Source organism: Monocercomonoides exilis (assembly GCF_001643675.1).
Source record: "Monocercomonoides exilis strain PA203 chromosome Unknown scaffold11-1913109, whole genome shotgun sequence".
Taxonomy (NCBI): domain Eukaryota; phylum Preaxostyla; order Oxymonadida; family Polymastigidae; genus Monocercomonoides; species Monocercomonoides exilis.
Window position 1 is genome coordinate 472,401 of NW_027150556.1, and position 22,487 is coordinate 494,887.

Below are 22,487 nucleotides of genomic sequence, written 5' to 3' on the forward strand. Positions count from 1 at the left end.
CTCTTTTGTGAAAGAAATAAAATTATTCTTTATAATAAATATTTTTTGATCAATTTTTGTTTCAAAAACATTTGCTCAGTCTTTGCTGAAGAATCGAGATTGTGGATATTTGACATATGTTCTTTATTTTCATCCTTCAAAAAGAGATAACATGAGTGAGTTCCCAAAAGAATAAGTAAATTGAAATTGTGAAAGAGGATGTTGTTGACTTTTAAATCAATAAAAAATCTAATATTTAATTGCAACAGATCAGGACTTAGTTATCTAACAATTGATGATATGTTTTTCGATATGAATAGATGCAAATAATCAATTTTCATTCATTTGTTATTCATTGAACAAAGTGTGATAAAATTTAACTTTCGACTCATTCAGAAATAATTAATAAAAGTGGTCTTAAAAAAACAATGAAAATGAGTGATTATTCACGTTTAATCAATATTACCATAATAAATAAATATTTGTTTTATTTTACTCTTTTTCATGTTTATTTTAATTTTATCGATTATTACATCATCAGAACATTGTTTAACAATAGATGATTTCGAGCTAGACACCATTACAAAAAAAGAGCATGTTTTTTAATTGTTATGAATGGCATTTTAAAGCATCTGCTTCTTTCAGGCCTTATTCCACTGAAATGAATAATTTTAAGTTTTACTGGAATTTCAGAAAGCCATTTAAAGATGAAAACAATAATATTTGTGAATCTGCTGATTGCGTTGCTCAAAAGCAGTTTCATATAACAAATTACTGCAGTTGCGTTGGTGAAAACTCTACTGAATCTTCACGCGTTTTTGCCAGTAATGATGGGATTGAAATGACTTGTATGTGTAAATTTCATAAATCAACATTAATCATTGCTTGATTCAGACACTTATTTTGACAACTATGCAACTCAGACTTTTAAATTAAAAGTTAAATGTGGAAATTCAACAAAATGGAAAGCAGAGAGCGACAGGTTTGATTCTATAACTATTTGGGTATTCGTATCAAATTTGCATTTCAATAGAGACACTGTTGTAGTTGATTATGAAGGACCTGAAGGTTGTCCCAAAAAAAATGACGACCCTGGATCAGAGAAGAAAAAGAAAAAGCTGTCGTTTGGATCCATTATGCTCATTATTATATCTGTTGCTCTTGTTCTTTACTTTGCCGCTGGGATGCCATTAATGGTTTGTATTTGTGAATATAAATTACCTTATTGATAAAAATATTTTAAAAAAATATTTGAATGTTTGCATAACATATATTTTTGATTGTGATACATTGTGGATGATGCATATTTAAAAAATAGTTCTTTGCATTTAAGAAGAGAGGAATAGAAATTATTCCTTTTGTATATTTCTGGTCTTCGATTCCTAGAATGGTAATTCTTGGAATAAAGACAATTCTCAGTCCGTGCCTTAGCAAATCTCGAGGATTTAAAGAAATGCAATAGCGCATATTTTGAATAAAATTAAAATGAGTTCTTTATACAATGTCTTTAAATGCAACAATCATTCATTTCAAACCTTTTTGTCTTTGTTTTAGTTTGATTATTAGAACTTGAGTGCTCTCTTGAACATGTAGTTTATTCTTATTTTTATGAAACTTCATTTTAAATCAAATTTCTTGATATTTTCAATATATTTTTTGTATTTTCTTGATTTTTTTATCGAAGAAACTGTTGGAAGTCAAAACTGATCAAATGTCATTTTTTAATTGAACACAAATTTTTTTAGCTTTTGTTATTTCTAACTTCTAAAAAGATCGTTTTTATGTGGATATTTTTTTCGAACATAAAGTATTGGAATAATAACTGGTTAAAAGAACTTTGGGCAGTGTGATCCATTTTGTTATCAAATTTTTTATTTTCACCACAAAGAAAGCCTTTATGAATTGTCAAATTTTCTTTTTGAAATCTGAATCATTTGAAAAAGTTAGAAACTTAAAATTTTTTGAATATTTGAATTATTTCATTTTTCTTCAAGTTCTTCATAAATTTCAACAGAAATTTTTGAATTGTTAAAATATTATTTTTATTTAAAAAATGGAATCATCCAATTCACGCATCATGAGAACGCAAAATGAAATATTTAATTTCCATTTGCAATATGGCTAATTTTTTTTGAAAAGTTCCTTTTGTTTAATTTTCAAACAAAATAAAATTTTCATATTTTTATCAGTTCTTTGTTCCCACGGATTAAACTTTCCTAAAATGGATATCAAAACCTCAACAATGTTATGATTTTCGTTTTATTGAAGTTTCAAACGTGGGAACAAAAAATTGAAAAAAATATGAAAATTTTATTTTGTTTGAAAATTAAACAAAAGGAACTTTTCAAAAAAAAATTAGCCATATATTAGAAAGTCGGTTTGTTAAAAGCAAATTGGCAAGCTAGTGAATTTTAACCACTTTTGTTCTTCTTTGTGCTGTTTCCTTTTTCTGTATCAACACAACATTATTTCGAAAGTCGAAAATCACAAAATACATTACGAAATGCATTTCTCTCAATAAAAAGAATTTTTTTTTTAATTTTTCAATTTTCACATTCAAATGGGGAATATATATCTAATGTTCTCTTGGGATCATACACCAATTCTCTGAATGAATTTTTCTCTTTCTTCTTCAAAAAAAATTTTTTTGGAATTATTCTGCATTTTTCATAGCATATGGGTGATTATTTTTGAAATCATATTTTTTCTATCAAAAAAAACAGTGATAATTTTTCTTTTGAATATTCGTAAATGATCCCTGAAAAGTGAACATTCTTATCCGATAAATGTTTTTCTTTATTTCAGCTTGAAAATATATTTTTGAAACAGATATTATGAATTCTTCATTTGAATTCAAAATCTCTTCTCAAAGACAAACAATCAAAAAAAAATCAACACCTCGAAAAAAGTTATGATTTCAAAAATAATCACCCGATTCAATTTTGGAATTTATTTACCATTTGGGATAAAATATTTGACTTCAGGCATTATCATTGAAAAATCATGAACTTTTCATTGATTTTTTTAAGATCAAAAATAATGAAAAAATATGAATTTTTTTTAAAATACATGTGAGGTCACAAACATTTTGTTATTCCATAAATGACGTTTGTTCACAGTTGTAAAAATATCATTTATTTTGTAATCTGATTAAGTTAAAAAATGTTAAAAGTAAAACAATTCTTTCAAAATTTGTCCATAAAAGGCATGAAAGTCCATATTTTCCCCCATATGGGTAATTATTTTTGAAAAGTCGCAAAAGTTTAATTTTCATATAAATCAATAATATCATATCTTGATCAAATTTCGGTTCCTGCTCATGAAACTTTTCCAAAGCGGAGGATATAATTTGACAATGCTATTTAACACATTCCTGTGAAGTTGCATGAGCGGGAACCGAAATTTGATCAAGATATGATATTATTGATTTATATGAAAATTAAACTTTTGCGACTTTTCAAAAATAATTACCCATATGACAAATGAATCGAAGGTAACAACTTCTGTTTCCCTTTCCTTGTATAATCTCCATAGAAAGGATTTCCCCAGTGTGTAATTATATCGGAAGATAAAAGATGAAATGAGAATCCTTCAAAACGAATTTTCTTCTTTCAATGATAGCTGGAAGTAGAACTGTCAAAGAAAATTTCCTGAAAGAAGCTTTAACATTCCAGTTGTTTTTATTTATTTTATATCAAGATCAGAAGTTAAAAATGTTGTTTGTATCTTTGGGAGAGTCACTCTTGTCCACTTCACAACAAATGGAAGAAAAAACAATCAGCAGCTGTTCCAGCAACAAAAGTTGATTTGAACATTGTTTCTGTTGTTTTCTAAAATCTGTTTTGTTCAAAAACAGGATGAAAAAACGTACTGTGAGATGAAAAAGCAATTCGAAGTATTGAAAGATCAATATTGAGTCAAAAATTTTGTCAAGTGGCAAATGTTTAATAATCACTTTAAACTTAATATCTTATTTATGAATCATTATATGCATCAAATACATAAAAAAAATTTGACAAATAAAAAAAACATGCTAATATTTGTGATTATTAAATATTGAATTCACATTTGGGGAAAAATACGGACTTTCAAGCTTTTTTTGCACAAAGCATTGAAAAATTGCTTCTCTCATGACATTATATAACTTTATCAGATTTTAAAATAAATTTGATTTTCATATCCGTAAGCATGCATCGTAGGAATCAGAACATCAAGTTTTCCAACATTTTACGAGTGTCAAAAAATAAACAAATTTTTATTGTGTTTTTTGATCAAAAATAGTCAATGAAAAGTGCAAAATTATTCAATGAAAATGCCTGATGCACAATATTTTGCACCATTTATCTAAAAAAGAAAAATTTATTGAAAAAACTGATAAAAAAATGTGACGTTCAATAAAAAAGAAAAAAATTCATTTCTGTGTTTCAAATACAATTAAACTGATTTGTTTCAAATTCCATGAGAAATGCATCTAATGTGTCAAATTGTGCTTTTTTTGTATATATCTGAATGTCTATCTTCCGTTTTTTTTTTTTTTTTTTTTTTTTTTTTTTTTTTTTTTTTTCTGCTCTCTTTCAAAAAAATAAATAGCACCTTTGACAGTTGATTCTGCTAACTTTCGATTGAAAAACTTTCTTCATTGAATGATGTGGTGAATATATTCTTTCAGGAAGTTATATTTTATAAAATATTTTGATTATTGAATAACCCTTCACTATTATCTCCTGGAGTTCCAAAGCTTTTCTTTCAGCAAATAGAAAATATACTCAGACGAAATTGAGTGTGTTAACTTTAATTATTAATCACCAAAAAAATTCTTTTTTCTGAAATAATTTTTTTGATGCAATTGATAACAGTCAGTTGTTGAAACTATCATATTTTAGTACAATGTCTTTTTTTGGTTCATTGGTTCAATTTTAAAAACATATCATTATAAACATTTAGACATTTCATAACAATTTAACTTCAAAAAAATATTCTCTTCCCACATATCCAATTTTTAAAGAGTTTTTTAAACAATAAATAAAATAGAAAATTCTATTCCATCTTTGATTAAGTCACAAGAAGTTCTCCGGTTATTATTCTATATCCTTTGCATTGTCAATTTCCACCATTTTTGTCTCTTTATCATTATTTGTGGATTCAATGTTGGATTTTTTATTTTCTTTAAAATTTTCCACTTTTTTCCCATATGTATCAGAAATGCTCTTTGATGGACTTTTAAAATAAGATTCTTCATCTAATCCTTCAAGAATTATTTCGTTGTCTGCCATCGTAATTAAATTTGTGTTTTCAATTGATTTATCATCTGAACATTCCATTTTCTTTTCTTCTATTACAATTTCACCTTCTTCAGGATCAGAAGAAAGTTCAATTGGCAAAATAGCTTTTTCTGCTTCTTTCGAGTTTTTTGATTTTTGTCGTTCTCTTCGGAGTTTGCCAGAACCTAATATTTTCACATCGTCCTCAAATTCTGGGGAAATAATATCAATCTCACTCAATTCTTTTGTTTGAACATTTATTGCAGCATCATCTATATTTGTCGGATCATCAGATAATGTTATTACACTAACTTGATCAAATTCTGAAGGAATTGGAGAGAAGCAGCCCTCAACCGCTGCCGATGGCGAAAGAACAGGTCTTTCTGAAATAAAAGAAGATGACCTCTCTTCAAAAGAACATTTGCGCTCAGTAGAAGAACACGAATTAGACGTAAAGGCATTCGGCACCCAATGCGATGCACGATATCCAAGCGAAGATGGATTGTCATTGCATTCATCTGATATTAATGAAGAAAGAAATGCATCAGGATCAAACGAAGACAATATATCATCTGTGAATGGAGGGACAAAAGGAGATTCTATGCGAATGCGCTCTCCAGCAGGAGAATGTTGTGATCTACTTGAAAATGATGGAGAAGGCTTTGATGCTGGAGAAGATGAGTTTGCTGGAGAACTGGAGTGCTGACGTGAATGTAAACTCTCAGAACAAGGCGATGTTTTTGCGGAGTAGATGCGATGCAGCTTTTGAGGAGCAGACTGATGTTTACTGGAATAATAGTCTCTTTTCCTTTCATCGTCATCATCTTTCAAATATCTAGTCGAACTTGAACTATCTGCTGATCTCTCGCGCCAGCTTGATTTTGACCTTTCAGAAACTGACCTCCCGCTGTCTGACCTTCCTGATCTGGATGATCCATCTTGCCAACTTTGATCATAGTCTTTTCTGCTCCCATAGCGATCTCCATCGTAATGACTTGAATAGTCGCTTTTCCTCTTTGCCCATTGGCTGTGCGGGTCTGACTTGCTTGACCCTGGGCCATAACGCTGCTCATCTTCAGAATCTCTTTCCAGTTTCCTGTCACGAATGCGCTCGGATTCAAATCTTCCATAATCTCTATATCTCCTTTCATTTCTATCATTTCTCTCGTCTTTTCCCCTTCTCCAGTCTCTCCTTTCTTCCATTTCTTCTCGTTTTTCAAAATGATCTCGACTACGTTGATAGCTTTGCTCCATTTCACTATCTGTATCATATTCAGATCTTGATTCATAATCTTTGCGTCCTCTTTCTTCTGGGCGATACATTTGGCGATTCCGTCTTTCTGCTTTTAATTCTGCTTCAACAGAAAAATCAGAAAATGGACTTCTTTGGTCATATTTCTTACGGAGCATGATTCGTTCATCAAGCGTTATTAAATGCTTGTAATCAGCGTCTGAATCAAATTTGCATTCACTTTCGTAATTATTCGCAGAATCTATTTTTTTATCTTCAAATTCATCTGAAACATCTTTCGAATAAGTAAAACGAGGCAGAAGTTGATAAATAGCCATTAGACGTTTTTCTATCAATAAACATATTTCATCTCTCCTTTGTTGCTTTTGTTTTTCTTCTTCTTTCTTGGAAATTTCAAACTCAGCTGAAATATTGTTATTTGAGTTATTATCTTCTTCAATATTAGAATTGCAAATAATTCCAGTTTCAGATTTTTTAATTGGCATAAATTTGTTTGTTGCAGCATCTTCCTTATTTTTAAGAACGCATTTATTTTCCACGAATAATTGCATTTTATCATGAAATTTCAGATAATAATAATTCTAAAAAAACAAAGATATTACAAAACCTCCATCCCCTTAAAATAAATTAAAATGGCTCAAAAATTCGATAAAAAACTTTTTATGTTGACTTTAAAGTTCCCCAAAGCCAATCTTTATTCGATCTTACCCTTTCATTCATAAAAAAGATGAAGCACTCTCCAATCAGAATTGTGGAAAATCGCAATTTTTTCATTAAACCTAAATAAATGTGCATTTATAAAAAAAATTTGAGCAAACAATTGCAAAACAATTCAAAAGGCTAAATTATTTTTTTTAATTTATCAATTTCAAAAAAACAGAAAAAAAGAAAAATGTTCATTGATGGCTCAATATAAAAAGAGTCATCTCAAAAATAATATCCGCATTATACATGAAATAATCATAAAACATGCTCATGCTAAAATATCAGAACAACTAATAATAAAAAAAATGTCAATTATCAATGTTTGATTCCGTTTTTTTGCTGAAATGAAATTGCAAAAAAACGTTTTCTATAAGATATTACAACAGCCACTACTTTTTTTCTTTGGTGAAGAAGCACGTGTCTCTCTGTCATTGCCTCCTTTTGATTTATATTTATCCATGATAGCTTGAGTTTTTTTGCTTTGTTAACATAAAAGAGATAACAATTTTAATTTGAAAAAAATGTTGTATTATATCAACTCCAATTTTTACGGAAAAAACCTTCGTTTATCTTTTGCTTTGACAATTGGTTTTGGTGGTGAATCTTCTCTAATCACAGGACGCTCTTCATCCTTTTCATCTCCAAGAATACCTGTCTTGGCTTTTTTTAAAGCTTGCCCAGCGACAAGCTTCGCAGCAAAATTCATAAAATATGTGGATAATTAAATAATGGTTAGGAACAATTACTAAATACACATATTATTATTGTTACATACATGTTTATTCATTTCATTGTTTTTTGAAAGCCTTCGAAAACAAATATGGCAATGATCATTTAATCAATGTTATTGTTTTTGATTTTTGATGCTTTAATACAAAGCAGTTTGCGAATTTATATAGAATTTATAATCCTTAAAAAATCTTTGAAAATTGCTATATTTCATTTGCTTTTTGTCTCAAAACTTTCGATTTATTAAATCAGGTTATTCTATTAATTGTACTGCGTCAACGGATATTGGCAGTTGTACGCAATCACGATTCTGCATATGGTGTAAAAAAGCCATTAGTGTTTGATACAAAATTCTATTTCATTTTTCTCCCCAAACAGAATTTTATTTCAACAAACAAATTTTAATTTAAACAAAATTTGACTTTTCAATTTAACAGGTAAATGGGAAATCACCTGAAATTCCAATGTGTCTATTCGGTATAAAATTATTTGAAAAAATTACATTGTTTTTTCACAAAGTATTGTTTATTTTAGGAGGACAATACGGAGCTGATCCAGGCAATGAATATACATGCAAATACAATGAAAGCTTATGGCTATCAAAAACGGTCACACTTCCAATATTTGTTTTGATTACCGTTTTAGTATTCTTTGCTGGATTTGCAATTTGTGAAGGAATTCTTTTGTTGGTTTGCATGAAGTGTAAAAAGAAGAAGTAAATCATTTCATCTATTCTATCGTACTTATTTTATTTCTTTCACTGCTTTGTCACGAGAGTTTCGAAAAAGATTTTTTGAACACAAATTTTAATCTCATTTTAGTGTATTATTATTATTTTTTTATTCTGAGGTTGTTTTTATTAGAAGTTATTTATGTTTGAAAATCAAAAAAGTACCGTTCTTTCATAAATCAATCATTCCTTTTTTTTTTGTCTTTTATTGTGAAAAAGAAAAAAGAAAAAAATTGATTGTGGAAATATAAAAAAAAATTAACCACAGTTTTATTTAAAAAATGAATAAAAATAAATTTATAAATAAAACATTTATGGAGAAGTGAAAAAATTTAATGCCAGGCTTTGGATTTATCAGAGTGAAATGTTTCTTTCTTTGGTCGATCCTTCGGGTCATAATACGCTGAAAAAGAGTAATTGAAAATTAACATCAATTCAGTTTTAAAAAATTGAAAATAAAATATTAAATCAATAACATTACAAGCCACATAAATAAATAAATAAATAAATAAATAAATAAATAAATAAAAACTACTCTCAAAATTCCTTCTCTCACGCTACAAACCTGGTCCCGGAGGTCTTATGCCTGCAAGAGTTGGTTGTGTTAAAGCCGAAGATCCCGAAGCATCTGCCGTAGCTCCACCAGAAACAGCGATATGCGAGCCGCGATGAGTTTCTGAGAGGAACACAGCATTCGGATGAAGCACCCGTGCATTGTGCTGCACAATCAGCTGAGGTGGCAGCGTGCCAGGCTTGCGGCGCTTGTCTCCCCAATGTCGTGGTTTGGCAGAAGGAGTAGGGGAAGAAGAAGAAGAAGCTGCACCTGGCTTTATTCCCAGGCACTCTGGATCGACCATCCCGAAGTCGAGCATTGACTCCTTCCACGCGTTGTCTGGGTCGTATGAACCAGGGCCAGGATACTTCGACACTTTCTTCTTCACTCCAGGCGGCAGAGGCACTTCTCCAAATCGATCCACCAGCGCCGGAGCAAAGGACGCAGTGAATGTGGATATCCCTTCTCCAAGCCCAGATGCTGCCTGGGTGGACGAGAGAGGCGACGGATACGAAACAGAAGAGGCAGAAAGTGCAGGCGGTTGAAGTGTCCTGCTGAGAGAACTGAGCTTCTCATGCTCAGGTGGAACGGGATCGTAAGCGCCCGGCCCAGGAACGCCTTTTGCAGACGGGGGTATTGTTTCTCGGAGTGAGGTCGATGAAAAAGAGGAAGAAGGCATCGACAGCGAAGAAGGAACATGACGTGTGATGTATTTTGCAGTCATCTGTGATGTGGAGCGATCACTGGCTGAACCGGGCAACGAGGCTGCAGCTGTAAGCGGAAGTGTGGCATTTGATGGTTTTATGCGCCGGACTGCCGCAGGAGACTCAGCCGTCCTGGCAGCCCATTCTCTACTTTCACTCATTCCTCGCTCGCTAATCGAGGGCATCATCGTCACTTCTGCAGCAAAGCTTTGCTTTTCCAGCAAACGTTGAAGTTGCGAGCCAAACCGTTGCGTTCTGGCTGACTTTTCTGTAGGGCTGCCTTTGGCCCTTCTTCCTCGCTCTTCAACACCTTCAGTTGTGGCACTTCGCCAATTTCGTCTCAATACAGCAGCACTTGAATGTTCTGGAGGAACACTTAATCCTCGTGTTGCTACAGTTTCCACAACTTCATATTCTCCTGGGCCTGGCAAACTTGTATCCTTCACTCCAAAATCATGCCCCAAACGAGCAGTATGCGAACGAAAACTAACAGATGCAGGAATTCCCCTCTTTTCAGAATTAGAAAATGAATTTTTTGTTTCATAAGACCCAGGACCAGGAAGAGATTCAGAAATCTTACGTGAAGCTATTGGCTTTGCAAACGATGAGGAAATTCCTCTTTAACAAAATAAAATATAACTTCAAAAAACTCAAGTTAATGACACACTTTGTCGTTAAAGAAGAATTTGACTCATATTGTCCAGGACCAGCACATGTGTTTGGACGAAAACTTCTAAACCTTGGTGCTTTTGAAGCCAAAAATCCATAACCGCGCGTTGAAATTGAGTCAGAATGCTTTATGAAATCTCGTTCATGATAGTACGCTCCGACATCTGGAACTTCAGATTCCTTTTAGCAAATATTAAATGAAAATTAGAATTATTTGCAAACAGCTTCTTGTGGAAATCGTGGAGCTTGTTGAGAAAAGCCATATTTTTCATGTGCATCTGGATTAAGTATTGTGATATATTTTGTAGGAATAGTTGGAACAGAAGAACCCATTGAAGCATGTCCTAAAAGTTTTTAACAATAAAGCATCAAATTGAAAGAACAAATTCCATAATCAAACAATTAAACCTTTAATAACTTTTCCAAATCCAGGCTTCCCTGCTGTTCTGAAATTAATGGCGGTTTCAGAAAGCATAAATTAAAACTGTTGCCCAATTCAAATAAAGTGGGCGTGATCCTTATAAATACAAATCTTTTTTTAATCAGCAATTTGTAACAAAAAATTTGTACTTGCATTTTTCTTCTTGTATTAAATTGATGATTAACAGTTACTAATATCAACAAAAAATATTAATAAACGAATACAAAATATTTTCATTAAAAAAAAAAACGAAAAACAGGAATCTGAAATAAAGTGTTGAAAAAATGATAAAACAATTACATCTAATATTACAACTACTTTGTATATTTTTTTAATATTATCTCTAATCGCAAATAATGCATACATCATATTTGCCAAATCAATGATGGATTCAAATCTCATGTTGCTGAATATTCTGTTTCTTTATCTTTGATATTAAATCCAAAAAGATATATTTATAATATTCACATCATTACGAGTGAATTGAAGAATACGCCTCTTTGTTCAGCTGCTTTCCTGATACAAGTCTGGATTGTCAAGTATTATTTTCTATAAAAAGCTCTATTTCTTATTCAAGAAGAATCAGATAAATAAAAGCTCCCCACCATCCTCTTGGGAATGAAGATCAATGTTATGTCTTCACTCAAATACTTTCAACTAGATTTATATTTGACTATTACTGAATTAAAAGTCAAACAAAAATATTCTAAAATACAAATAACAGATTGTATTTGGACTATTTAACAGTTGCTTTGTAAATACATAACAAGTCCATAAAGCCCTTCAAGGCAACAACCAAGTTTCATAAATCGTGGAGTTATACATCATTCAAGATCTATGCTTATAATTGACTGATTTGCAGATAGAAATTTCTTCATAATTTCAGTTGTTCACAAATTCAAAAATACAGTATATTAAAAGAAATGGTTGGTAACGGTTGTTAATAATTCTCAGAAAAACATTCAAGGGGTTTAATACTTTATTCAAAAAAAAAAATAGATAATTGATTGCAATTAGTTAATTGATCATTAATTTCCTTATTTTTATGATAATTAATAATTCAATATAGTCGTTTTATATAAAATTGATATATACTTCTTTTGATTGTTTGATCAAAGAAATGTTCCATATTATATTTTCATCAAATTTACTTTATCCATTCTTTGCGATGAAAACTTTAATTCAATGGATTTTAATTATGGCCACATTTGTCGGTGCAAGCATTTTTGGAAGTTCTCTCGTTAAAGATAAATCTTCACTTTTTTCACATCCAATTGTCGTTTGATCATTTTTAACTTGTTTTGACGTCCACAAGCATATATATCGTAAACATTTTTGATGATATGAAAATGATTTTGCATTGGTTTTTTGTCGTTCAGTTTTTTATTACGTTAATTTTTGCCTTTGGGATTTATCTCATTCTCGTTGCAGTCTACCGAGCATTTCGATGCAAAGATGTTCCTGAAGCAGGACCAGAAATTGAAGAGGTATGCATGCATTTTGTAGTTGTGCATTTACATTTTAAATTAACAAATTTTTTAATGAAGGATGTGAAAAGAGCAAAGGCATTTTATAAACAAAAAGGCATAACATTTTAAAAAAATTTCAAATAATGAACAAACAAGAAATCAATAAATGATGTGATGAATTTATAAGAAGGATCATTAAAAAAATCTTACATACAAAATTTTCAAAAGTATCTTTTATTTTATGAAAATTCAATACTTATTGTTGTGCTGACCTCTTAATTTTTGTCTTTTGCGTGCCTCGGTAGCATAGTGGCAGTGCGTATGCCTTGTAAGCATAAGGTCGAGGGTTCAATTCCCTCTCGGGGCTTATCTTTTTCACTCTTAAGTATTTCCCACAGATGAGTGATATTTTTGAAATATTTATTTAAGTGAAAAATTTTCTGGAGTGAATCGAAAATATTAAATTTTAATAGTTGATAATTTAAATCGTGAACGAGAAAAATTGTGATTTCGTAAATTATTTACCCAAATTTAATTTTGATTATTATCTGAATCAAAATTTTTTTCTTATTAATTTTTGTTTCATTCAATATTTTCAAATATTTTTTTCAAATTTTAAATATTTTGCTATATATTTTTTGAAATGTGAATGTTAGAATTATTATAACATCATTGCTAAAAGTTTAGAGCAAGTCGTTTCTTTTTTCAAAAAAACAAGAATATTATTCCATTTGTGAGTATAGTATTTTAATTTTTAAATTTTTTTGTTATAGCAACATGCTTTAATATTGTTTGATAGTTTGGTTTTTTGCTATTTCAATTTGTTGGAAAAGTCAAACTTGTTCTAAAAATTGTCAAAATCATTTACAAAATGATATTTCCAACATAAAATGGAAAGATTTTATGGCATTGAAGAGTGAGTTGCATTTCATCTTTGACTTGTTTAGCGTTTATATTAAAATTGAAAATTATCATCTTCTGATTTCGTAGCATGATTTCAAAAAAGACAAAATTTTATATTCGGAATTTGAAAATATAGCTCTTCTACTGCTTCTGCAATATATTCAAATTTTGAGAAAAAAAATCATGATTTGTGCGATATTTTGGTTGGAAATAGTGTAATGCAGATGAAATGCCTGAAAGAAAAGTGAAATGGATTCGATGAAATGGTTTTGAACCTTTGAGCAATGGTTGATGACAATGAAAAATCCAAAATCAACTTTCAATTTCCTCCTCCAGACCACTTGATCTTTTGCTCATTGAATATTTGATGAAGTGCCTATTAGAAAAAATTATCATGTTATTGCGAAACATATCAATTATTTTTTAAAAAATATCGATAAATAATCCCTATAAAATCAAACTTCCATGACTTTAACTTCCATAGCTCTAGATTTTTGCTTTTCATTTGCAATCATTGCTTGCAATTCTGTCTGAGATTCATTTAATTGTTTCTAAATTAAAGTTCAAATTATTAACCAAACTCTTTCTGTAAAGAGAGCAGCACGCCATTATTTCTAGCTTTTCATTATCCCATCTATTTTGATTCATTCTTTGCTGAGAAAGAAGCTCTTCTTTTTCGGAATTTGCTCTATTTCTTTCCATTTCTTTTTCCCGCTCCAGCTTCATCAACTAATCCAATAAAAAAATAATTGATGATATTTATAATGAAAAAAATAAAAAATAAAATAAAATAAATTTTTTGAATAAGTGGATATAATAAACACTGTAATTAAAATTTCGCTTGAATTTCATACCTCTTCCTTATTTCTAAGTTCAATCTCTCCTTTTTCCGTTTGAAGGCGATGTATTTGCATCTTAAAATTATAAATTTGATTAAAAGAAAAAATTAAATTATGTTTAGTATAAAAAAAAAACGAAAAAAGAAAGAAAGAAAGAAAGAAAGAAAACATTAAAAATGAAGTTTGATATTAGATTCAAATATAGTTCAATCAAATTGAATTATACAAAGAGATAATGAGCCCAGACAAAGAACTGTTCAGATACCTTTAAGGCTTCCTTTTGTGCTTCTCCAAGTTTCATTTCATCTGATAATTTTGCAATTTGTTGAGATAATTCAGTGTTTTGTTGCTGAAGGGAAAGCACTTCTTGATTTAAACGCTGCGGTGATAGAAGCATTCAACAAAAAGGTAAAAAAAAAAGAGAGATTAAAGAATTATTCAAAAAGGGTTTAATTACGCCCAAGCGAAACAAAAACACAAAAAAATTATTTGCAAGAAAAATAACATAAACAAATATGAAACAAATCAATGAATTTGTGAGTCAAACAGTTCTATCGTCAGATATCTTCTGAAGCCGTTCTTCGATGATCCTCTGACGTTCAGCCTATAATATATTAGAAAAATTTAAGGAAATGAATTAATGAAGAAAGAAAAAAGGAAAATACAATTATTCTCAAACTTGCTCTTCTTCGTTTTCAAGCATCTGCTGTTCAATTCCCTTTCTTTTCATGATTTCTTCGCGAAGTTCTTGCTCCTTTGCTTTAATTTCTCGTTCAAGCTTTTTATCGAGAAGGAAATATAATTAATAAAAAAGTTAATCAATCGATTACGCAAAACGAAAGAAAGAAAGAAAGAAAGAAAAAGAAAAGAAAAGAAAGGAAAGGAAAAGAAAAGAAAAGAAAAAATGAAAGGTGAAAGAAAAAGAAAAAACTGCTTTGCAAATGCCAATTGCACATTAAAATAACAATCAACTAAGAACTTTACTAAAATCACATTAAATGAAAAGCCTTTAAAAATATATTTCAATTCCATTCTTCATTCAATATATTGTTTGCAAGTACAAACGATATCAAACATACATGTGACGAATCTGCTTTAGCTCTTTTTTCTTTCTCTCTCCATTCCAATCTTTCATCTTCTCTGTCTGCTTTTTCTTGCTGGAGCTCGTGCTCTGCAATCTCCAATTGCCTACGTAGTTCCTTCAATTATGATTAAATATGTAATAAATTAAAATGAGCATGAAAAAATAAACGAAAAAATTGAAATGATATTATGCAAAACTGATTGGCTCTGATAAAATGCTTCTTCTGCTTCTTTTAGTTCTTCTTCTTTCCTTTTCAGGTTGGCTTTTTCTCTTTCTCTGTCAAGCTGTTCTTTCTCTCTTTCTCTTTCTTCTTTCTCTTTAGCTTCTCTTTCTCTTTCCTTAGCGGCTCTTTCTCTTGCCAATTCTTCTCCTTGTGCTTCAATTTCCTCCTCCTTTTTTGCAAGTGCATTGCTAAGGTCTGAAATATGCTCGTCTTGCTCATTTATTTTCTGCATTCAAACAAAAAACAATTGTATATTCAGCATAAACATAAATCGAAATTTAAATTATACGTGAATATCATAAAGGGAAAATATTAGCATTTACAATCAACAAAAATGCATTTCCACATACGTTTAGCAGATGTTCATTTTCTTCACACATCTCATCAATTTTCCTTTTTAGCTGTTTTGCATTTTCTTCTGCCAAATTCAATGCGTCTTCATATTCCTTCTGCAATTGAAGCTGATATTTTTGACATTCAGCCTCATATTGAAGAAGCCTTTCATTACACTTATTTTTTTTCTTCTTAAAAATGAATAAAAAAAGATTTTGCAAACTTCTTCTTCAGTTTTTCTGATTTCTTCTCGAATTTGCAGAATTTTTCTTTCAAACAATCTATTTCGCTCACACAATAAAGCTATTATAATCTGAATAAAATTTCAAAACTAAATATAACCCAAACAGATTTCTCTTTCATTTGCTATTCCAAATTGATTGCCTGTGATTCTAAATTCTGTAATACTAAAATTTTCTCGAAAAGCTTCCTTGAGAAAATGTCCCTCTTTTTCGCTTGCTGGGTTTAAAGAGATATCTGATATAATCATCAATTATTCATTGTTAGCAAAAAAACAACAATACAACAAACTTATAGATGTGAGAGTTTGATTTGTCTTGAGACAATTGCACAAAGATTCGTAAGCTGTTGCCTTCAATTTGACTTCGCGCATGTCCAATGATATTAATGACTTATTTGAACTTAAACAATCAAATATTGTGCCAAGCTCAATTGGATTTCCACTTAAATCTAATCTGAAATCAATGTGTACAAAAAATAAAAACAAAAACTATTTTGAGCAAACATTTCTACACAATTAATCTTGTTTAAAAGTCGTCCAATTGCCGAGCATCCCAATGAAGTAATGTTATTTGTTGCGAGTAAAATCTCTCTCAAATTAGTTTGATTCATCAACGAATCGCATACTAATTGCAGCTCTATTAAATTTAAATATTTACAGAATTCAGTATAAAGCCTTGCACATGTTGCACACGATTATCGTTGGCGAAGCAACTGTTCATGTTTAACACTTCAATTGGAACAATCTTTAAAAACTTACAAATAACTTCAAAAAATGATTTTGTTGCCTGAAATTAATGACCAATTTAAAATTTGAAAATTAATCAGAAAATTTATAAAGTCACAACATCTTTGTTAAGAGAAATTCCTTCAAGGGTTAATGTTCTTTCTTTCCCGCTTCCAATACATTTATTAATAATATTTAATTGTTGTTGACTTGGTGAAAACGCGCTCTCAGCGCAAATGTTCTGAAAAATTGAAAAAATATCCATAAAAAACAATATGGGAACATTTCTGAATAAATCAGCAAAAGATCAATAAACCTCACTAATGTTTGGATAACATGCTTAAACATATTATGAAAAATTGCTTTTGATTTATTTATAATTAGTATTTCTTGAACAAAATTCCACAATCATATCAAATTTAAAATAATCAAACACAGCACAGACACTATATTCAAAGCTTATTGTTAATGCCATGAGAATGCAAAGCAAATGTGATTATAAGATCTCAGAATTATTCAAAAATCTGAATTTTTTTTTGTCTAGAAATGGAATGATTGTTTGATAAGCTGATATGCACATAACGAGGATGATAATCACTGTTATTGTGAATATTAGACTAATTTTTGCATTCTTTAAATCACTTCAAAATCCTTGAAATTTCCATTTTAACCAGATTATTCTAAAAAATGGTAATTAAAAGAGTTTGATTTCGATTTGTTTCAAAAATCTTCAATGAATATGAATTTGAACAAAAAATACATGGAAAAAATCAACTACATCTATTTCTTTAAAATTTTCATTCAAAAGAAAAATTTAATTTTGCAAAACTTTATGAAAAGCAACATTTATTGCGTTTTCGACTATTTTTTTCAAATAAAAATCATATTTTCCAACTTTCTTAAAAATCTTCTATTTTTCAAAAGAAAAAAAAAATAATGATGATAATAATAAAACAAACAGTTCATTTTTAAAGTTTTCTAAAATAAAAATCAATGATGAAAATAACTTCATAAAAAATAAAAATAATGTTACAATTATAAAGCACAAATAAAAAAGAATGTTGATTCGTTAAGGGAAAACGATGCTTCCCATTTTTCAAATGCTATTAGTCATCAATCATTATCGTAGTTGCATTATAAACCGCCATGCGTGATGCATAATTTTTAGAAAATTGTAGTACAATATCCATTTTTATATTTTGGCCATCCATAAATTTATTCTTTTTCACGTCATATTTCTTTGTATATTCCCTGCCTTCCCGAAAAGTATCGTCAAAAGATACAGTGAAACCACCTTTTGGCGCCTGAGATTCATGCTCATAAGAACTTCCGCAAATACTCATTCCATTCACTGTTTCTTTCATAGAAAATACAAATACCATCTTAATAGTCTGTTCACTGGTTTGCTTCTCATGACCCCAATAAATGCTTTCAAAAGGTTCAAATTTAGAATTTTTATCGAATGTTAATTCTGGAAATGCAAAGTTTGAGTATTTCTTCTTAATTTCATCTATTGATGAGAAAGAAAACACTGTATCTATGAAAAGAAGTTGTATTAAAAATAACATTCAAAAGGAATAAGAGTTGATTTTTAATTGATCAAAGATTCCAATTTTATATTAAGTACTCCCGTAATCAAATTTGAACCTTGATAGATTAAAAATTATTCAATAAATCATATGACATTCTAAAGACTGTCCAGAATTAACAAATATAGTTTTTTTAGTCGTCCATTTTCCCCTGTTTTTTTCCTATTCAAATTTCTCAAATAATTCACAATATTATTTGAGATAAACATATTTAACACGAAAAAATTATTAAATTATCCATATTACTTGAAACAATGCTTGTCATAGGAATTTGGTCCTGAAAGTGTAAAAAAATCAGATGGTTTTTATGAGTCTTTTTCCTTTTTCCTTTCTTTTCCTTCCTTTTCCTTCCTTCTTTCTTTTTGTAAATAGAATATAATCTAATTTAAATTATTTTTCGAAAAACTTTTTTCAAGCACACACAAAATTACCAAATTACAACAAGAAAGACATCAGTAAAAAACAAAATGATAATAACGCAATAACTACAACGCTTTTGATGACAAATAAAACCCCAATACAGAATAAAAATTTCAACAAAAATATAAAAAAAAAAAAAAAAAATGGAGCAATTAATTTTTCTGAAAATAGTTATCAAATAACATATTTGAAACTAATTAATAACGACTCAGAAAATAAAAACCAAATAATAATAATAATTATTATAATAAATTGAAATAACCGTACAGTTAAAACTTACACATTTTCCGGACAAAAGCGTTTAAGTGCATCAACTCTTTCTAATATGCAAATTCTCTATTAATTAAACAAAATTTTCTCAGTTTAATTTGGAAGTAATTCTTTAATCTGCTCTAATTCTTGTACAGAATCTTTCAACATTTCGCTGATTTCTGTCTTGCTCTCGACAATAACATCCTCCATCGCTTTAACCATGCCCATAACCATCGTATAAAAGCCCATCATCGTTTCATCTTCTTTTTCTTCTGCAGGCTTTTTATCTAAAAGTTGAGCAATCGCATCTGAAGACTTTGCCAGCAAAGCAGATGCTGAATCCATCAAAGATAAAGCAGATTGGAAAAACTGCTTCCGAAACTCCAGAAATGTCAATCCAAACTCAATTTCCTCTGTCAAAGGCTCTCTCTGCGAAAACGATTCTGTTAATCCAAGCGAAAGTTGTAAACATTACCAAACCCAAATTATATTTCAAAACAAAAGATTTTAAAGAAGATGATATCCATTTAACTAAAATTGGGGGAAAAAATCACACCTTTCATTGAACTCCATTTCACTTCTTCTTGCTTTAGAAATAGCGCGAGAATGCCACTTTTAATTTCCAACTCTAAATAGTTATTGCTTGAAAGCATTTGGACGAAGCTTGCAAGCTCCGCGGCTTGCCCTCCTATTGTGCCTCTAAGCATTGTGTCCGCATTCGTCATAATCTGTTTAACTTTTGCTATAAGTTCTTCAACTATTTTTAAAAACTTTTCCATTTTTTCTGAATCGGATTTGTTAGATTCATATAACTTTATGATATCTAATTCAACATTAAAATACAAAAATGAAAGAAAGGTTAAAAAATCATCATATCATAAATTTCGAAGATATTTGCAAATTAACGAAAGAAGCAAACCAAGCGATCTGTTCAATGCACTTAACGTTTCCATTTGAAAAGTCGTGGCTCCTGAGCTGCATTCTTCAATTGTCTTGCCTTTTTCGCAGCGAACTAAATTTCACAAATTATTAAATCAATTTATAATCAACTAGCATTCATATATTATGAGCTGCATTCCTTCTGAACCCGTAAGGCAATTGAACAACTGGACTGTATAAAACGATCTATTTGGTCCTCCAAGTTCCTTTTCATCCACGAGATGAAATACATCTTTCATACACTTCTCACCCCCAGAGTCCATTAATGGAATCATTATTGATTGCTGAAGAACTAAGAATATAATTTATGAAATATTAACTGATAATTCTTGTGCAAAAAAGTACAAACACGATTGCCCTTCAACAGTATCATCATCAGCAATCGAGAGAAATTCATTGCAGCAGCAAAATTTTAACAAAAGAGAATAATATATAAAAGAAATCATCTCTTTCACAAAAAAATGAAACAATTTCACTTTTATGGTTTTGCATGGAATAAAACCCATTTGTTTCAAAGTTTCATTTTCATTTAACAATTATATATTTTTTTAAAACAATTCGAGAAAGAAAAAAAAAGATAATAAATACAACAACAAAAGGTGAATGAACAATTCTCGTTTTTTAAAAAAATATTCCCAGAAAAATATTAAGAATTCGTGGAAAAGATTCTCTAAAAACATCATTGAAACGTTAACGCAATGCTTTTGCGTTTGTCATACATAATCAATTGTTTTTGATGATGATTTATTATATTTTTGAGAAGAGCGGAAGTGTGTGTGTAGAAATGAAAAAAAGAACAACTTGTTCAATGAGTATCAAAAATATCAAATAAAAAAAAGACGGAATAAAAAGGAAAGAATGATAATAAAAAACAAAAGAAAGCAAATTACAAAGATATGTCTTTCACAGCTGAGATTATGGTAATCTTCTGAAGAAACTGAAAAGAATCAACTAAAGTGAATAGTAATTCCGCTTTACACATTCAACTTTCAAGCATAACACAACAATAAAGACTCACACATTTTTTCCAGTGTTCCATCTTAAAAATAAAACAGCATTTGTTTATAAAAAATACTTTAATTTAAACAACTTCCAAGAAAGTTAGAATATTCTTAATTCAATAATATATGAATGATAAAAAAGGAAAGCCTTATTTTTCCAGCGATGTGATTAAAATTCAATATAAAAGGTGTTGATTAAAATTCGAAAACGAATATGCTTGAAACCATCCAAAAAGATTTTTGGGCACTTTGACGTAAAGATAATAATTATACAAAAATGACACTTTCTCAAAAAAAATACTCCATGGATAGCAAAAGTCTAACTTTTTGCCTTCAGGAAAAGTTTGATGACTAGCAAAACTTTTGTGCAATTCCAAATCTACACAAATCAATTAAAGTAATATTAATAACAACAGTTAAAAAAATAAAAAAATTTTTGACATACAATAACAAAAATGCGTGAATAATTCCAGGGAGGTAGAACAGGACACAAAGAATGATGTTCACGACAAAGTGAATCACAAAATTGTATCTGTATAAATAGATTTAAAACATGTCCGGAATCATGAAATAATAAAATAAAACATACCCCACTTTCATTTGAGGAACTATTTGCAAAAAAATTTGGAGAAAGCATGCAATAAAAAGGAAATTTGCAAAAGGTATATAAATCTTCAATATCATCAAAAAATGCACACCAAAATTGAAGCACAGCAGAGCTGCGGGTGGGAATATGATGCAAAGGACAATGCTCAAGATCATAAAGAGTGTATCCATTTTCTAGTTTTCTTTGTTTGAGTCAAATAAAACCATGACCCACATTTTGAAAGATTTTACCCATTTTTCATAAGAATTACTTTTTTTTCAATATAATTATTAAATCGTTTGTGATAAAGTTTTTTGTAAGAAAAAATTAAAAATATATATATAACATATGAAAATGCAAAAGATTATAAGGAAAACAACGGATAAATATTCTAGCTGAACAAATAATGACAAATAATGATAATTTTGCAAATTTGTTTGCAATTCTGGAAAAAGTCAGGTTGAATATGAACGAACATTTAACTGTTTCTTTTTATAAGAGGAAAGAATTGCTAATTGGAAGAAATGAACCAAAGATTTTGGAAAACTTAATTGAGGCCTTACGTAAAATCCAGCGTAAAGGATTAATTAGTTGAATTTCCCGCTCAGAAATTCTTTTGAAATTGAGATTGTAAAATAGAAATTCATATTCATCTTCGGAAAGAGGCTTTATGCAACTCAGGCGAAAGGGAGGCGAAGGTGCTAAAGGTTCCACAGATTTGAAAAAGCATAGAACATAACGAATAAAACAAATGAATGGAACAGATGAATCAGAAAGATAAGATAAAAACGAAAAGAAAGAAGTAAAGATTGAAGAAGACGGAAGTACATGATTGTTTAGCATAGAAAGAGGATGTGCAGCATTGAAAATATTATCTTT

The 22,487-nt window shown here is 29.7% G+C and overlaps 10 protein-coding genes across 10 annotated transcripts; 3 read left to right on the forward strand and 7 right to left on the reverse strand.

Moving 5' to 3' along the window:
- The first annotated feature begins 448 nt into the window (after window positions 1-448).
- Window positions 449-1,819, forward strand: MONOS_15293 (putative Autophagy-related protein 27). The gene is made up of 5 exons (XM_067868159.1): window positions 449-572; window positions 625-827; window positions 874-961; window positions 1,013-1,175; window positions 1,298-1,819. Exons 1-5 carry the CDS (start codon window positions 484-486, stop codon window positions 1,439-1,441), a joined length of 687 nt encoding a protein of 228 aa, XP_067731520.1. The 5' UTR covers window positions 449-483; the 3' UTR covers window positions 1,442-1,819.
- A 2,504-nt stretch (window positions 1,820-4,323) lies between these two features.
- MONOS_10704 (uncharacterized protein) lies at window positions 4,324-7,202 on the reverse strand. Its single transcript, XM_067863177.1, has 2 exons — window positions 7,100-7,202; window positions 4,324-7,001 (listed from the first exon to the last, which is right to left on the reverse strand). Exons 1-2 carry the CDS (start codon window positions 7,103-7,105, stop codon window positions 5,058-5,060), a joined length of 1,950 nt encoding a protein of 649 aa, XP_067731521.1. The 5' UTR covers window positions 7,106-7,202; the 3' UTR covers window positions 4,324-5,057.
- A 34-nt stretch (window positions 7,203-7,236) lies between these two features.
- Window positions 7,237-7,920, reverse strand: MONOS_10703 (uncharacterized protein). Its single transcript, XM_067863176.1, has 2 exons — window positions 7,758-7,920; window positions 7,237-7,676 (listed from the first exon to the last, which is right to left on the reverse strand). The coding sequence occupies exons 1-2, from the start codon at window positions 7,901-7,903 to the stop codon at window positions 7,565-7,567; spliced, it is 258 nt and encodes an 85-aa protein (XP_067731522.1). The 5' UTR covers window positions 7,904-7,920; the 3' UTR covers window positions 7,237-7,564.
- A 28-nt stretch (window positions 7,921-7,948) lies between these two features.
- MONOS_10702 (uncharacterized protein) lies at window positions 7,949-8,835 on the forward strand. Its single transcript, XM_067863175.1, has 4 exons — window positions 7,949-8,078; window positions 8,179-8,264; window positions 8,364-8,403; window positions 8,461-8,835. Exons 1-4 carry the CDS (start codon window positions 8,039-8,041, stop codon window positions 8,643-8,645), a joined length of 351 nt encoding a protein of 116 aa, XP_067731523.1. The 5' UTR covers window positions 7,949-8,038; the 3' UTR covers window positions 8,646-8,835.
- Window positions 8,836-8,929: 94 nt separating this feature from the next.
- Window positions 8,930-11,070, reverse strand: MONOS_10701 (uncharacterized protein). Its single transcript, XM_067863174.1, has 5 exons — window positions 10,991-11,070; window positions 10,805-10,926; window positions 10,581-10,762; window positions 9,222-10,531; window positions 8,930-9,059 (listed from the first exon to the last, which is right to left on the reverse strand). Exons 1-5 carry the CDS (start codon window positions 11,055-11,057, stop codon window positions 8,989-8,991), a joined length of 1,752 nt encoding a protein of 583 aa, XP_067731524.1. The 5' UTR covers window positions 11,058-11,070; the 3' UTR covers window positions 8,930-8,988.
- A 1,091-nt stretch (window positions 11,071-12,161) lies between these two features.
- MONOS_10700 (uncharacterized protein) lies at window positions 12,162-12,743 on the forward strand. The gene is made up of 3 exons (XM_067863173.1): window positions 12,162-12,282; window positions 12,383-12,490; window positions 12,551-12,743. The coding sequence occupies exons 1-3, from the start codon at window positions 12,172-12,174 to the stop codon at window positions 12,599-12,601; spliced, it is 270 nt and encodes an 89-aa protein (XP_067731525.1). The 5' UTR covers window positions 12,162-12,171; the 3' UTR covers window positions 12,602-12,743.
- Window positions 12,744-13,563: 820 nt separating this feature from the next.
- On the reverse strand, window positions 13,564-15,901 carry MONOS_10699 (uncharacterized protein; the record flags this gene model as incomplete). The annotated part of the gene is made up of 9 exons (XM_067863170.1): window positions 13,564-13,751; window positions 13,837-14,104; window positions 14,230-14,289; window positions 14,480-14,593; window positions 14,762-14,818; window positions 14,894-14,992; window positions 15,294-15,413; window positions 15,496-15,747; window positions 15,872-15,901. 8 exons carry the CDS (start codon window positions 15,899-15,901, stop codon window positions 13,913-13,915), a joined length of 924 nt encoding a protein of 307 aa, XP_067731526.1. The 3' UTR covers window positions 13,564-13,751; window positions 13,837-13,912.
- Window positions 15,902-16,185: 284 nt separating this feature from the next.
- On the reverse strand, window positions 16,186-17,233 carry MONOS_10698 (uncharacterized protein; the record flags this gene model as incomplete). Its single annotated transcript, XM_067863169.1, has 8 exons — window positions 16,186-16,331; window positions 16,386-16,549; window positions 16,600-16,732; window positions 16,789-16,840; window positions 16,862-16,882; window positions 16,943-17,062; window positions 17,094-17,108; window positions 17,228-17,233. The coding sequence occupies 8 exons, from the start codon at window positions 17,231-17,233 to the stop codon at window positions 16,186-16,188; spliced, it is 657 nt and encodes a 218-aa protein (XP_067731527.1).
- A 1,584-nt stretch (window positions 17,234-18,817) lies between these two features.
- MONOS_10697 (uncharacterized protein) lies at window positions 18,818-20,296 on the reverse strand (the record flags this gene model as incomplete). Its single annotated transcript, XM_067863168.1, has 4 exons — window positions 18,818-19,525; window positions 19,639-19,905; window positions 20,002-20,094; window positions 20,263-20,296. 4 exons carry the CDS (start codon window positions 20,294-20,296, stop codon window positions 19,194-19,196), a joined length of 726 nt encoding a protein of 241 aa, XP_067731528.1. The 3' UTR covers window positions 18,818-19,193.
- A 455-nt stretch (window positions 20,297-20,751) lies between these two features.
- Window positions 20,752-21,837, reverse strand: MONOS_10696 (uncharacterized protein). Its single transcript, XM_067863167.1, has 4 exons — window positions 21,721-21,837; window positions 21,612-21,630; window positions 21,468-21,554; window positions 20,752-21,401 (listed from the first exon to the last, which is right to left on the reverse strand). Exons 1-4 carry the CDS (start codon window positions 21,797-21,799, stop codon window positions 21,374-21,376), a joined length of 213 nt encoding a protein of 70 aa, XP_067731529.1. The 5' UTR covers window positions 21,800-21,837; the 3' UTR covers window positions 20,752-21,373.
- Window positions 21,838-22,487: the final 650 nt, after the last annotated feature.

What these genes read in the sequence shown, in the direction of transcription:
- MONOS_10696 (XM_067863167.1), bottom strand. Translation starts at nt 21,799, where the DNA reads ATGGATACACTCTTTATGATCTTGAGCATTGTCCTTTGCATCATATTC. An exon ending in ATTCACGCATTTTTGTTATT is followed by an intron (nt 21,402 to 21,467) that starts GTATGTCAAAAA and finishes TGATTTGTGTAG; the next exon opens with ATTTGGAATTGCACAAAAGT.
- MONOS_10702 (XM_067863175.1), top strand. Translation starts at nt 8,039, where the DNA reads ATGTTATTGTTTTTGATTTTTGATGCTTTAATACAAAGCA. An exon ending in TGATGCTTTAATACAAAGCA is followed by an intron (nt 8,079 to 8,178) that starts GTTTGCGAATTT and finishes TTATTAAATCAG; the next exon opens with GTTATTCTATTAATTGTACT. An exon ending in AATTCCAATGTGTCTATTCG is followed by an intron (nt 8,404 to 8,460) that starts GTATAAAATTAT and finishes TGTTTATTTTAG; the next exon opens with GAGGACAATACGGAGCTGAT.
- MONOS_15293 (XM_067868159.1), top strand. Translation starts at nt 484, where the DNA reads ATGTTTATTTTAATTTTATCGATTATTACATCATCAGAACATTGTTTA. An exon ending in GACACCATTACAAAAAAAGA is followed by an intron (nt 573 to 624) that starts GCATGTTTTTTA and finishes TGCTTCTTTCAG; the next exon opens with GCCTTATTCCACTGAAATGA. An exon ending in CCGCTGGGATGCCATTAATG is followed by an intron (nt 1,176 to 1,297) that starts GTTTGTATTTGT and finishes TTTAAAAAATAG; the next exon opens with TTCTTTGCATTTAAGAAGAG.
- MONOS_10703 (XM_067863176.1), bottom strand. Translation starts at nt 7,903, where the DNA reads ATGAATTTTGCTGCGAAGCTTGTCGCTGGGCAAGCTTTAAAAAAAGCC. An exon ending in AAAGCAAAAGATAAACGAAG is followed by an intron (nt 7,677 to 7,757) that starts GTTTTTTCCGTA and finishes ATGTTAACAAAG; the next exon opens with CAAAAAAACTCAAGCTATCA.
- MONOS_10701 (XM_067863174.1), bottom strand. Translation starts at nt 11,057, where the DNA reads ATGCTTTCTGAAACCGCCATTAATTTCAGAACAGCAGGGAAGCCTGGA. An exon ending in AATTCTTCTTTAACGACAAA is followed by an intron (nt 10,532 to 10,580) that starts GTGTGTCATTAA and finishes ATTTTGTTAAAG; the next exon opens with AGGAATTTCCTCATCGTTTG. An exon ending in CATAAGACCTCCGGGACCAG is followed by an intron (nt 9,060 to 9,221) that starts GTTTGTAGCGTG and finishes ACTCTTTTTCAG; the next exon opens with CGTATTATGACCCGAAGGAT.
- MONOS_10700 (XM_067863173.1), top strand. Translation starts at nt 12,172, where the DNA reads ATGAAAACTTTAATTCAATGGATTTTAATTATGGCCACATTTGTCGGT. An exon ending in TTTTTTCACATCCAATTGTC is followed by an intron (nt 12,283 to 12,382) that starts GTTTGATCATTT and finishes TTTGTCGTTCAG; the next exon opens with TTTTTTATTACGTTAATTTT. An exon ending in CAGGACCAGAAATTGAAGAG is followed by an intron (nt 12,491 to 12,550) that starts GTATGCATGCAT and finishes TTTTTAATGAAG; the next exon opens with GATGTGAAAAGAGCAAAGGC.